The sequence below is a fragment of the Adiantum capillus-veneris genome, chromosome 1 (genome assembly GCF_014529385.1).
Source record: "Adiantum capillus-veneris isolate H3 chromosome 1, ASM1452938v2, whole genome shotgun sequence".
Taxonomy (NCBI): domain Eukaryota; kingdom Viridiplantae; phylum Streptophyta; class Polypodiopsida; order Polypodiales; family Pteridaceae; genus Adiantum; species Adiantum capillus-veneris.
The window spans coordinates 46,931,353-46,944,968 of NC_140931.1; the positions used below are offsets into that span (position 1 = coordinate 46,931,353).

Consider the following 13,616-nt stretch of genomic DNA (forward strand, 5'->3'; position numbering starts at 1 on the left):
TTGCTGGGATAAGCTCAATGGGATGGTCATCATCCCCTCGTTTTGAAGGTAAGTCCATAGGGATATCATCATTGAACACATCTTGGAATCCTTTTAGAAAATTAGACAAGTCTAACTCTTCTTGATTCCTACCATCTACTTTTGATAAACATTAGAACCTTTTTGAGACTCTTTGACAAAAATCATGTACGCAGAAACTGAGCTCTTCATTGATTTGTCAAAAACAGGAAGATTTACAAGTGGAATAGTGAGACCGGGCTCATTAGCATCTATATACATATTCTTGTCCCTGTAAAGTGAAGTAAATTCTCCTTTCAGGAAACTTTATGTTGGCAGCCATGCGGTCGAACCATGGTGCCCCTAGGATAGCATCCTCATGTTGGAGAGGAGAGATGAAGAAGTCTTCTTTGTCGACATAGCTTTGAACATGAAGCCTCAACTTCCCAATCAAGGGGGTAATGGAGGCTTGCTGTCCCTTGAAAGCTGCATCAGTCATTACAGTATCTCCCATCTCGAAAGCTTGAATGCCCAACTTGGTGGCCAACTCCGTTGATATGAAGTTGTGAGTAGAGCCAGGGTCAAACAAGATGAAGGCATCATGCTCTCTTATTCTTCCACATGCATAGGAGAGAGCTGCTCCTTTGCAATGAACATCCTCTTTTGGAGCTTCGATGGCGGAAGCTCTAGGAGTCCCATCGCGAGCATTTTTTTTGGGGCAAGAACGGTAGGTATGTCCTCCCCTCTTGTATTCCCTAGGAGAATAGCCATAGCTTTCATCAAAAGAGGAGGAAGGTGAAGAAGAAGGAGAAGAGGGTGACCTCTTCCTTGTCCTTTTCTTCCTTGGTTTCCTCTCGTCCCGTTCAGAGTGGCAAGGAGACGGCCGGACTATGGTTTGAAGATTTCCTCTTGGGAGGTGTTGGCAATCGCCTAGACCGCCGTCTTCTTGGAGCCAAATCTTCATATGAACTTAGGGATTCAGTGCTTTCTCGTTCCTTGGATTCCTCCTCTTGAATGGGAGAGAGTCTTCTTTTGGGAGTCTCTTCAAGAGACCTCCTAAGCTCTCTCTCCTATTTGAAGAGGAAGGGTTATCCCATAAGCACGAAGTTGTTGAGTAACTTCGGCTTGCAAGGTAGGGTTACCCATGGCTTGCTGCAACCTAGTAATAAGGTAGTTAACAAACATGGGGGCACACCCATTAGCACCTTCACGTGCAAAATCAAAGCTATCAATGTTCATTCTACTCTCTTGATTATGGTCGGCCATGTTAATTAAACTTATATTTGTTTGTTTAATGTACTTTTTGGCAATTCAAAACTTCAGTTGCTACTCCTCTTAGCCTTTGAAAATTTCGGCCCTAAGGTATCTATACCCACGGCTGGAATTTGGTTAATTATAGAGAGTAGTGAGTGAGTCTAATATTGCAGCATGCCGAGGGATAGCTCCTTTCAGACTTCTTATGGCTCAATAATGGTAAAGCCGTAGGCAAGTCTAAAGAGACTCCATTATTAAGACCAAAGCTCCGAGGTGTGCACCATACCCCACATAGTGGGCTGCAACAAAACCGTTACTAGATCCCAGTCCCACTTACCTTAATATAATTAACAAAACCAACCATTTATAGGCTACTTAAGGACATCTCTTCTTAAGCAAGAAAAGAGAAACCAAATGCTCTGATACCAATGTAATAGAAATGGCCTAATAACTTGTAGAGTAGCGGAATTAAGAGAAAGTGTTTGCTGAAATTACTATGAGAGCATAATGGGTGAACTTCATTAATGGTAGCAACATAAACATAATAATTTATTAACTAGACATGAACAATACTTTGCGAGAGAGAATTAGAGAACATGACAACAATTGAGGACCGGATTTATGTGGAGCCGGTCCCCCCTCCCCAATAGGCATTTGTATTATAGATTCTCCCATTAAAGGAGACTTGGTACAATACAATCTTTGTGTTCTTTTTTTACCTAAGTGATGCTATTAAATGGAAAGCTTCACTACCAAGCAGCATATCAATCTTGAAAACAGCATTAACTGGACCAAGCCTCAATCACAAGACCTCAAAAACCTCCTTCGAAGGTGGAGAGAGCTAGCAGGGAGTGAGGATAGGGAAGAGGAAGAAGAAGTAGTATACCAGAAAGAGCTATTCCCTTACTTATCATCACTCTTCGTTAGCATAGCATAATAGCTTAGTAATGATGAAGATGAAGAAGTGGCAAGCTCAAGCTTTGAAGCATGTCTCTTGGTTGGATTTCACTCCATAGCCAAAGAGGTTAAGTGTAGGCTCACTCTTCTCAAGGAGGTTAGAGAAGGAGATGGAGCTCTTGCACTTTCCAACCACATAATGAGAGTGAATGTGAGAGTGTGTGGGTTAGTATACCTTGCAAGCTAGGCCCATGCTTCCTTGGTCAATCCCCTCTTTTAGCACTCCTAGGCATTTTATTGGACCTCCTCAAGCCTGGCCAATCACAGCCTTAGTGCATATCAAGCAACAAGGGTAGTCTTGGGACAAGTGTCCCCCTTTCCACTTTGAGAGAGAGGACTTGATAAATGCAAAAGAAATTAAATAAATGTGGTAATTTATCATTGGACCCCTTTTAAGCCTGGCCAATAGGATTCAAGCACCTCATGAAGGTAACATGGGTAGGGTCTTGACATGTGTCCTTGCTGCATCTCTAGGCTTGGGCTCACCTTGAGTGTGTGTTCTCTCTCTACCCCCTAGGAAAAGGGCTCGACCCCCCTCTTGTAGGGATATTTTTGACTTGATTTGATCAAGCACCTTAGTCACCAAGCATGACTAAGCACTTGGACTAGGGGGTGTTCCCACAAGCATCTCAAGCAAGCATGTCCAAGCACCTTAGTCATGCAGCAAGTCAAGCACCTCAAGCACCTTAATCAAGCACCTCAAGCAAGACAAGCATCTCGAGCTTGGGCTGGATTCCCACCTCAAGCTCAACCCTAACTTAGGTCAAGAACTTTTAACACTAACCTTTGGAGGTCTTTAATGAAGCTAACCCTAAGGTCTTCTAAGCTCCATTGGTAGCCTTGCTCTTTGACAGACCATCTCTCATTTGAGCCCCTTTACCATTGGCCCCTTGTTGAGATAGATCTGTAAGCACATGTCTATATTCTACCTCTTGTTTCCATTTATCTCTCCCATATTAAATGATCAGCTCATTATGAGAAAGTCTTTTTGGAATAGGTAGATATTAGATTTTATGAAATATGTAAAGTACCACTTCATTCAGGATGTGCTTGAGGACAAGCATATGGAGCTTGTGAAGATGCACATAGATGATAACCCTGTAGATCTTCTCACCAAAGGTTTAGCTACTTATGGGCGTGAGCTAGATAGGCTACTCTAACATGATTGTACATACATATATATTTTATACCCCATACTTAAAGGCACATTGGCCTTTAAGTGGGAGGTTGTTGGGGTGGTAAAACTTAATGTGCTAGCCCTAAGTAAGTTCTCAACTAGACGATAACACCGACCATTACATGCGTTTGCCCATGATAATGTATTGTTTGTCAACCTTGGCAAAACCAAGGTTATGGTATTCAATACCACACCGCAATGGGTTAGGAGATCAACACCCACATTTTCTTATGGCCAGGAGTCAGTGAAGTATACATATGCATACACTTACCTTGGGATAGCCTTTAGTGGTCCAGTGTTTTCATCGAGGAGAGCAGTTGAGACGAGATTGACCAGAGCATATGCTACCCTAGGCAAATTAGAGAGGATGTGTTCGAAGGTTTCGTTCCAAGAACCTCAAACAAAGCTATGGCTCTTTGATACTTTAGTGGCATTAGTTATACTTTATGGAGCCCAGATATGGGGACATTCAATGGACCACAATAGCAGATCTGGTAGCACTGATGGGTGGAGATGTATGGAGAGGCCTTTGGTTTCTATGATCTCTTGGATGATAAGAGTTAAGGCTTTAGTACCACATGAGATTATCAGAGCAGGGCTGGCTGCATCTTCACTTGTGGTCGAGGCACTCACCATATCAGTTTCTTTTTTGAACAATTTATGGGACCTCCCCAGACACATATATGCTCGTTTAGCTTTTGAGTCTTCCCGACAGCTAGCATTGCAGGGGGATACTACTCATTGGTATGGAAAGATAACATCATGGTTTTAGTTGCACGGTTTCAATATGGATAGATTGCCTAGTATTCTTTGGATGGTGCACCCTCTATGTCTATTACGGGCAGAAAGATTGCCAGACTCATTCGTCCATCAGGATGACCTATCTCAGCTCAATGCCAGGAGGACTTGGATTTAGCCGACACGAGAGTGGGCATGAAGATGGCTTTCTGTAGAGAGAATCTTCTCCATCTGACGGAGGACGGGTTTGTGACTAGACCTAGTTACATGGAAACACATTTATCTCGGGGGATACGGTGCGCTATTGGTCACCTACGCACCTCTTCACATCAACTTGAGGTCAAGACTCGCAGGTTTAGGGGATATCTACAGAGGATAGGATATGACAGCTATGCCATTTGGAGCTTGAGACAGAGCTACATTACATATGTCACTGTCTTGTATATCATGAGATACAGGGGCGATTTCATTGACTTTGCTGCTTTGGAGATCAGGAGAGAGACAATCTCAAGGTAGATTACAAAATTCTTTAGACCACCTACTGGCAGACAGAGGGGCAGACCACACAACAGAGCCCAGAGGCTACTGAGCTAGGGAGATCCAGACGCCCACAATTGGGGGTACTTCACAACATTGACAGAGATTACAGTAGATGATATGGATCACTTTAGCTTGATAGTAAAGGTACTTACCATGGCGGACATTGACAATATTCTATAGTGACCGATACAATACATCCTCGGACAGCGCCCGATGCTGGACATCCTCGGATAATAGAGCCCAATGCCGGATATCCTCGAACATTGATGTTCATACACTCGGATTGTACTACCCTAAACAGTTGTGAACCATGATAATAGCTATTTAGCTTTTATTTATTTATTTCATTTTATTTGGGAAAATTACCAAAATACCCCTCTAATTTGTGGAAATTCCCAAAATACCCCTCAAATTTCAAAAATTCCCAAAGTACCCCATAATTTGTCATAAATTTTCAAAATGCCCTTCAAATTTTCCAAATTCCAAAATACCCCTGATTGTGAGAGTAAATTTCTTCAAAAACAAAAAATTTGTAGCTTTTCATAAGAAGAGTGATTGTCTACCATACAAGATGCTAAAACAAAAAATTGAGTTGGTTATGTAGGCTTTGGAGATGAATTTCTTCAATATTTTTAGACATAATTACCTTTTTTTTGGGAGGTGATTTGCAAAAAATTACATGCGCTTATAAGCACTAAAAAACCGATCTCAATTGTCAAACAAGAATAAAGATTAAAAAATCTTGAAGATCCAACGAAAATAGATACAAGGGTATTTGGGAATTTTTGAAATTTGAGGGGTATATTGGGAATTTCCAAAAATTATAGGGGTATTTTGGTAATTTTCCTTTTTATTTTGTACCGAGACAGTTTGGTGTCTCACTCTCATAGAGATAGAGCGTGTTTAAGGATTAGGGTTTGAGCCAGTTTTTCTGCAGGAGAATGGCGTCTCGCAAGGTTATCCGCCGCCTGGGGGCCCTGCTGCATCCTTCAAGAGGCTTCTGCCACAAGCAGGAGCTCGGTGATCAATTGCATCCGCGATCATCCAGTCAGCTGCTCGCGGCCTTGGAGCCGCATGTCACAAGTTCCGGGAAGGAACTTTTTCAAGGCCTCATGGACGTGTCCTGTTTAGAGAAGGAGGTCTGGAAACAGAAACAGAAAGAAATTGAATATCAAAAGGAGGCCTGTAAACAGAAACAGAAAGAAATTGAGTATCAGAACAAGCTGATCGCATATGTGGAGGTAGACCTCCTTAGATCCAAGGGTTTGAACAATACACGTGGGTTGTTCGAGAGAATGCAGGAGGTCCTTGCAACATATGCACGTGCTAAAGGAAACAAAGCTTCCATTTTGTGGGAAAAAATCCTCAAGTGGTCTCCGGACTTGGCTGCTTGCGTAGAGAAGCACACCAATATTCCACCGCAAGATGTGCGGAAGCAAGCAGCGCACTGTCATACTATATACAACATTCTTTCGCAGCACGTGCACGCAGGTAAAGAATTGGCTGAACTGCAGGCCGCCAATGGGAGAATTTATTTTCATAGAGGGCCTATGTCGCGTGAACAGGTCCAAATATTTCTCTGTATTGGAAAGGCGGCGAAGTTTGACATTGAAGATGACCCGTCTACCAGGTACACCTGCTACTCTTGTTGCTTTTATTTGTTTATTGTTTGAATGTTGCCTGTATTCATTTTATATATATTGATTGGACAGGCCGTGCTGAAGAGTTCACATGTGGGGTACTGTTTGTCTGGAGCTTCTGAGTTATTTATGGCCTACAACGTTGTTTATCCGCCCTGCTGAAGAGTTCAGATGTGGGGTGTTGTTTGTCTAGAGCTTCTGAGTTATTTATGGCCTACAACGTTGTTTATCCGCCCTGCTGAAGAGTTCAGATGTGGGGTGCTGTTTGTCTGGAGCTTCTGAGATATTTATGGCCTACAACATTGTTTATCTGGGATGCAGCGATTTTTGCTAGTATGTAGATCTGTTTGAATGTGGTCATGGTACGTATGATACTGTACATGAGACTTGGGCTCGCTGTAGAGTGATGAGGACTTTTTTTGGTTCTGATGATGTTCAGTGATGCGTAATGATTTATGTTGAGGACAGGTAGTCCTCAGGGTACATTATGCAGGTTGTGTAGAGAGGATACAAAATGTAAAAGCCTGGTTGCAGGTGTTTAGTGTTAATCCAATGAGCTGTTTATTGTCTGAGTGCTTGAAGCTATATACCTGGATGGTTATATGGGACTCTGTGCGTGTAGGGACTTACTTGCAGGCTGCTGTCTGCTCTCTAGGATATAGTTTCTCAATGCCTGATAACAAAGGCTGTTTATTTTAATTATGTGTTTAGTTCTTGTTGTTTTTAACCATGCCGGACTATGTACTGTTTGCTGAACACTTTGAGGGCATTATACGGAGGTGTATTATACGCATATGATTGTGAAAGTTGGTGTGTTGGTTTATGATCTTTTAGTGTGTATGGTAATAGGTTATGTAGTCATACAAGGACACACACACATGTATCTATACATATGTGACACTTTGAATCCCATTTTACCTCGAAAATTTCCTCTAGCTCAGTTGTGGTGTGTATGTATGAGGATTCAAATATGAAATTTGAGCTTGAATTTTGATTTTGATGCTCAAACAAGAGTTACTAGATTTCAAGTCTTCTTGTAAACAATTTCAAGGTTTGCCACTAACATCACATATTTTTCAACAAAAATAATTTCCTGCACCTATACAGCATGCACTAGATGTCTTGCAAGAGTCAAAATCCTCTTCATGTGAAAATGCTTGTTTGGCGAGCTAACCATTCAGGTGTGTGTGGTTTGTTGAAACATCTGCCAACTAATACCATTATAAAGTAAGCTCTTGTTTACTCCCCCCTTTGTCCTCGTTTACTTTTCAGCATTCGACTTCCTCAGTCGCCCCTGCTTTTGTGCCCGCACGCCCCTGCTTTTGTGCCCGCACTTCCTCGTCCATAAGTGACACTGAGGAAGTCAAGGGATCGACGATGGGAGTGTAATCCGCTGTTGATGCATCCCATCGGAAAAAAGAACAACCTGTATGACAGATAGGTTTGGTGTGAGCAAGTATGTGGCCCGGTTTAACACACATTACCGGTTTTTGGCAGACATTGGCCACTGTCACCAAGCTGCCTTAGGTTTATGGTTTTCATTTGAATGGAGGAGCTACATGAAGTTTTCGTGGACCTGGGTAATAGAGACACATAGGCCAAGAATAGAGACACATAGGCCTAGCCACTCATTGCAATAAAACTCTAAGCATCTACGAAAAAGGGGGGGCTCTCCATCATCCGCGCACACAAAGCCTCAATCTCTATTTCTATGGATGGCATCTCTCTGAATGAAATCACATGGATACAAAGCAAGGAATCTCTAGTTGCAATCACTTATCCTTACTCTAGGTCCCCTTTTTTTCATCGTGTGTGTGAAGAATCAATCTCTATTTTCGATGGATGGTTTCTCTTGGAGGCAATCACCTACACTTGCATCTTATAGGCATGTGGCATTATGCAAGATGCTAATGCTACCCGTCAAAATTAATGATGATATGTTTGCTAGGGGCTATTGCAAAGAAACTATGTTTTGGTACTGCCTAGGTCGACATGTTTGCCAAATATGTACTTTAGAAAGCACAAAAAGTGCTTGAGGAGGTTCCTCTGAGGGGTTCTATCTTGACGCACACCAATTGCAAGATATTCCCAACAAGGGTATGACTCCTTTTAATAGATGCAAAACGAGGGCGCCTCTCTAGTTGCAATCACCTATGCATGCATCTTGAAGGGATGTGCTAGTATGCAAGATGTTGATTTGGGCAAAAGAGTTGAGGATGATATTGTTAGTTAGGGGTTGTTGATAAAGAATGACGTGCTTGGAATTCCTTGACTGACATGTTTATTAAGTGTGGTAAACTTTAAAAATCACACAAGTGCTTGAGGATCTTCTTATTTGGAACATCGTCTCTTGGAATGCAATGATTGCGGGATGCTGTAGAAAGAGGAGGGGAGAAGAGGAGAAGTGTGTGTGTTAGGAGCAAGAGAAAGAAGGCATGGGGCCATCAAGGGGGGGGAGGCCTCATGTGTAGAGTTACGAATACGGCATGAGATTGATTTTTATTTTATTTTTTGGGGGGCGGGGGATATTCCTACCTATTGGACTTTTTTAAAGATAGAGCCTGTAGTAGGTGCACCATTAGTACGTCAGTAAGTTGCTCCAATTTTGAAGTGCATTTTATTAGGAGGAATCTTAAAAGATACCCTCTTTGTGATCAAAGTGAAAAAGTAGAGGCCTACTAGGTGTCATAGGCAGATGGCAAGCAACTTGTGGTAGGTGGACGGTGAGGGAAATTTTACAAAGGAGGCAGGTGGCAGGGCACAAGAGGACATAGCTGGCAGCAAAGGCGAGATAGCTACCACCTGACCAAATGTAGGTAGCGCGAGAGCAAATGGAGATCTTTAAAAAGAAGAGTGTATTTTGGAAAGGGCGCTTGAAGATGACATATATATTCCTGAACCTTTCTCGAAGGAAGCATTAGAGCCATGGTAATGGACTCATATTCTAGCAACCTTAGATGTGTGTGCTATCTCAGATGGTCCCACAACAAAATTCTACGATAAGGATGGATATGATGTGGTTTTGTGTTTTATGGTCAATACAATCCTAGGAAAGGTTTCCTCAGAACATCCCAGGGGTAATAGATTGATCAAACAAGAGGTTGAAGAGTTCTATGACTCTTCGGAGCATTTTGCACGAGAGGAAGACGTAGACAATGAATGCTCTGATAACTTGAGTGACCAAGAAGAAACGATAGTAGACATCCGGTTTTACAAATTTTCAACCAAAAACCTAAACGTCTATTTTGAAGATCCATTTTTTGTACTTATCGTAGATATGGTGATGCCATGGAATTATATGAGAGTCTTTATGAGTTTAGTTTGTGGCCTTTTTAGCTTGGTATGTTAGGCACATGTACATGTGCGTCAAGTCACCCAGCTAGTAGGTCAGCCGTTATAGGGGCAAGTGTGTGCAGTTTGAATTTGTTTTATATGCCCCTAATCTATGTATATGAGATGTGAGTTTTAAGCAAGCACTGTGGTATCTTATAATCAAAATTTTGTAGTTTTTTTGTCGTTATAATTCTTTTGCCCTCAACTAACTTCTCTCTATGTAGTAGTGCTATATAGCCTGTTGTTTGCATCAATTTTTCACATAGTAATGCATAGATTCAAACATTGCCATCTTCAAAAAAATTGTTGTAAAAAATTTAGAAATTTTTTTAACCTTGAAAGCATCCCTTTTGGATTTGTTCTTTAGAAGCTATAGTATGTTCCCTGCAGGGTACATGATATGGTAGCCTACATGCAATTTGATCTAGAACAAGTTGTGAAAGCTTACATGCTTTGTGACATATGTAAAATTTGAAATTATGGTTTTTCAAAATGGAGAAGATCTTTTTTCAAGTGCATTGGTTGGTATGTGGTGTAAATCCATGCTAGGGCAGGTGCTTCTTCCTAGTTTCCATGGTGGTCTTCTAAGTTGGCATGTGCTTGTAAATTCCCAAGGGATCACTTGTCTTTGACTTGTGGTTTTGTGGAGTTATTTTGATATGGTTTGTGGTGATGAATTTGCAATTGAGGACTATTGGGATACATTGTTGTAGAGGTGCCCCTTGTTCTTGTTTTCTTAACAGTGTTTTGATGCCCTCCACCGCAAAACTCTTTCACGTGACCTTCAAGTTATAGGTTTTGATTGATGTGATAGCAGAATTTCCAAATTTTTATGGTAATGTAGGCGAGGATGTTGATGCATTCATTGAAAAGATGGAGTTTTCTTGTTTGATTACAAATCAAGAAGATCCATTGGTTATGCTGAATATATATATACTTTTTGCTTGAAAGAGAATGCAAGGACATGGTACAATGAATATAAATTGTAGTTGAAATCATCTCGATCTCCATGGTGATGACTGACAATGCAATTAAGAAGGATTTTCTTGAGAGGTTTAAGAAGGTGAGGATCTAGAGAAGGTAGGTATTTGTGTCAAGAGCCTTATGCAAGGTGAACATGAAACAATGGATATGCATGTGAGGTAGTTTAATGAGTTATGGAGAAAATGTTGTAATGTTTTAAGAAATGAGTCCTCCTCTTATGCTTGAATTGACCATGTTTATGCGAATCTTAAGGGCTGATTTGAGATTCAAAGTTGAGCTAAAAAGGTGGCTTACATTTGAGGATGTAGTAAAGGTTGCAAAGCATGAGGAATGGACACTAGAGAGATTGAGAGGGCTTGGATTGCATGTGATGTGAAGCCAAAGGTTTCTCCATGCATTGATGTATATACAAAGAGAGCCTCTAATTCAATATTATATCATGGTGTTTCTCTTGCAAAAGAACAACAAGCATATAATGAGGAGAAAGATGTTAAGAAGAATGTACAAATCATGTCATCCTTGTTGTCTTTTCCACTTAATGGTGCTTCACATGGCAAAGATGATGTTTCGATGGATGTGAAAATGAATGGAAAGGAAAAGAATGAAATTAGTGAAGTTCCAAAAAAGGATCATGATGAGAATCAAGATATGGATACCATAAATTTCATGTCTACTATATGCACGTGCATTGGAAGAGGAGCTTGTATGATGCTAAAGTGGATATAGATTGTCCCTCTCCTTTATGTTTTAGTTGAAAAGGACTTGCACATCAACAAAGCTTTTCATGTGCAAGAGGATTATACCCAAGAAGAGGCTTCTCAAGTATATTGTATGGTTGGTTCTACGACAAAAAATGATGCTGCTATTGAACATGCTGTGGACCTTGTAATGAGGAGACTATCCATAAGTAATTTCATGATTCTATCTATGATGATGTAGGTATCCATGCTGTCAATGATGAAGTGCATAAGATGGTTCTTGAGGCTATGTGGGAAGCCATGGAAATGTAATTTGATGCGTAATGATAATATGGTTCATGGTAACTTTCTAGATTCCTCTTTTGCTAAGGAGATTAAGCTATGTGTAGAAGATGTCTTACCTTTAAGCTGGACACTTTTGAAATGAATGATTTTTTTTAATGGGTGAAGAATATGATTTGGTTATGCATAAGTATATGATGATGCTTGATGAAAAGGTTGATGCCATTTTTAAGGGATGGTAAAGGATGATGTACATGATATGATGAGTGAGGAGACTTTATATATGGTATTTGTGAATACTATTTTTTATTTCCAAGGGAATAGATGGCATATATATTCCATGGTTTGAGGTCGGAAACATTAACTTGGGTGCTTTAACTTTATGAAGTTGTAGCATGTGTTTTTTATGGCCATTTGATCTAGGTGACCATGAAATTGTTTGCTACTAATGAGGAATGTTCTAGTAGGCTTTGGGGTTGGCAAACTATGTTGCGTGCATTTTATATGCGAGCTTCTATTTTTGTGCAGCCTACCTTGATCATAAACTCCGGATGAGAGAGAGAGAGTGAGAGAGAGAGAGAGAGAGAGAGAGAGAGAGAGAGAGAGAGAGAGAGAGAGAGAGAGCAGTCCCAAAATGGCACCTCATGCAAAGCTTGAAAAATGGCATCACTTTTTATTTAAGAGTGAAAGAGAGAAGTTTTGTTGATTCTTCAAAATGTGTAGCACCTATTGGATCAAACAAAAATAAATTCAATCAATAATAAGATGGCCATCCCTTTGAAAATCCAAGTCAAAGCTCTACCTCATGCGACACACTTGCTATTCTGTGCCCTCATCCCCACCTTGCACACACAGGTGGAGAGGTGCCTCCCCCAAACCCTATCCTTGCAACCTCTTTGTCCAAAAACTCTTCCCTCGTGGAGACACATATTGCCCGCCCTCTCCTTGGCCCCACCTTGCACACACACACATAGAGAGAGAGAGAGAGAGAGAGAGAGAGAAGAGAGGAGAGAGATTAAGAGCAGGAGAATAGAAAAAGAGGCAGAGGCTTTGATCAGGCGGAGGGAGAGAGAATCTACTAAAGTATCTTTGATTTTCTCTTTCTTTTGGTTGTGGTGCAAAACATACTATAATCCACATATTCCTATTAGACAAATTTTTGCAGATTCAATTTGTGTGCAAGTCTTATTTTTATTCAATCGCACTCTGTAGCAATGGCTACAATTGAGCTCAAAACCTTGAATGTTGACAAAGACACTAGCCTAAACATTGTAGCGCAAGGGGGCAGCCGACTATATGAAGCCTTGCATGATAGAAAGAAATCAACAATACACCTGCACCACCGCATGGCAGTCTCCTCATTCATGCAGCCTCCATGTTGGTGCAACCTCCTTTGCCACTTGCCTCCCTCTCAGGGCTACCACTTGTTCATCACTTGCCATTTTTCCATTTCAGTCCAAATGCATGTATCTTCCAAGATATTTTCTAATAAACCAATTCCCAAAATTTGAACCACATAACTATGTGCTTTTTCATAAGCAAGTTAATAATGAGGATACAAGCTTGTCAATACCACTTTGTGATTAATACAAGTTTACAATAGATATAGATACTTGGATTTGTTGATGTTAGATACACCTTACAACAAATCGACATGGTTAATTCTTGAGACTTGGAATTGTTAATCCTAGTCTTTACACTAGAGGTAAGACTCTCTACTGCTACAAGTCATGACCACAATCACTTTGGAGGGATGTATATGACCAACATTCTCCCAAAATGTTGATGATGATTAGGATGACAATTGGTAATGTATTTTCCCCTCTCACTCTAGCCCACCTTCTTCATTCCAACCACTACCTCTTCTTCTAAGGACACTGATTGAATCATTCTCTGCTTGGCTCATAATAAGGTTCTTCACTCTCTCTCTCTCTCTCTCTCTCTCTCTCTCTCTCTCTCTCTCTCTCTCTCTCTCTCTCTCTCTCTCTCTCTCTCTCTCTCTCTCTCTCTCTCATG

At 40.9% G+C, this 13,616-nt stretch overlaps 1 protein-coding gene across 2 annotated transcripts; it reads left to right on the forward strand.

The window, feature by feature from the left end:
• Positions 1-5,558: 5,558 nt before the first annotated feature.
• On the forward strand, positions 5,559-6,860 carry LOC147464663 (uncharacterized). 2 transcript variants are annotated; one of them, XM_086509897.1, is made up of 4 exons: positions 5,559-5,941; positions 6,034-6,154; positions 6,229-6,293; positions 6,376-6,860. In XM_086509897.1, the coding sequence occupies exons 1-4, from the start codon at positions 5,605-5,607 to the stop codon at positions 6,423-6,425; spliced, it is 573 nt and encodes a 190-aa protein (XP_086366023.1). In that variant the 5' UTR covers positions 5,559-5,604; the 3' UTR covers positions 6,426-6,860. The 2 variants fall into 2 exon arrangements, with proteins under 2 accessions (XP_086366023.1, XP_086366018.1); XM_086509892.1 differs by having other exon boundaries at positions 5,560-6,154.
• The last annotated feature ends 6,756 nt before the right edge of the window (positions 6,861-13,616 follow it).

Bases quoted from the DNA above. Each gene is read 5' to 3' on its own strand.
- LOC147464663 (XM_086509892.1), top strand. From the start codon at position 5,605: ATGGCGTCTCGCAAGGTTATCCGCCGCCTGGGGGCCCTGCTGCATCCT. The intron at 6,155-6,228 runs GTAAAGAATTGG...TCGCGTGAACAG, and splicing joins TTCGCAGCACGTGCACGCAG to GTCCAAATATTTCTCTGTAT.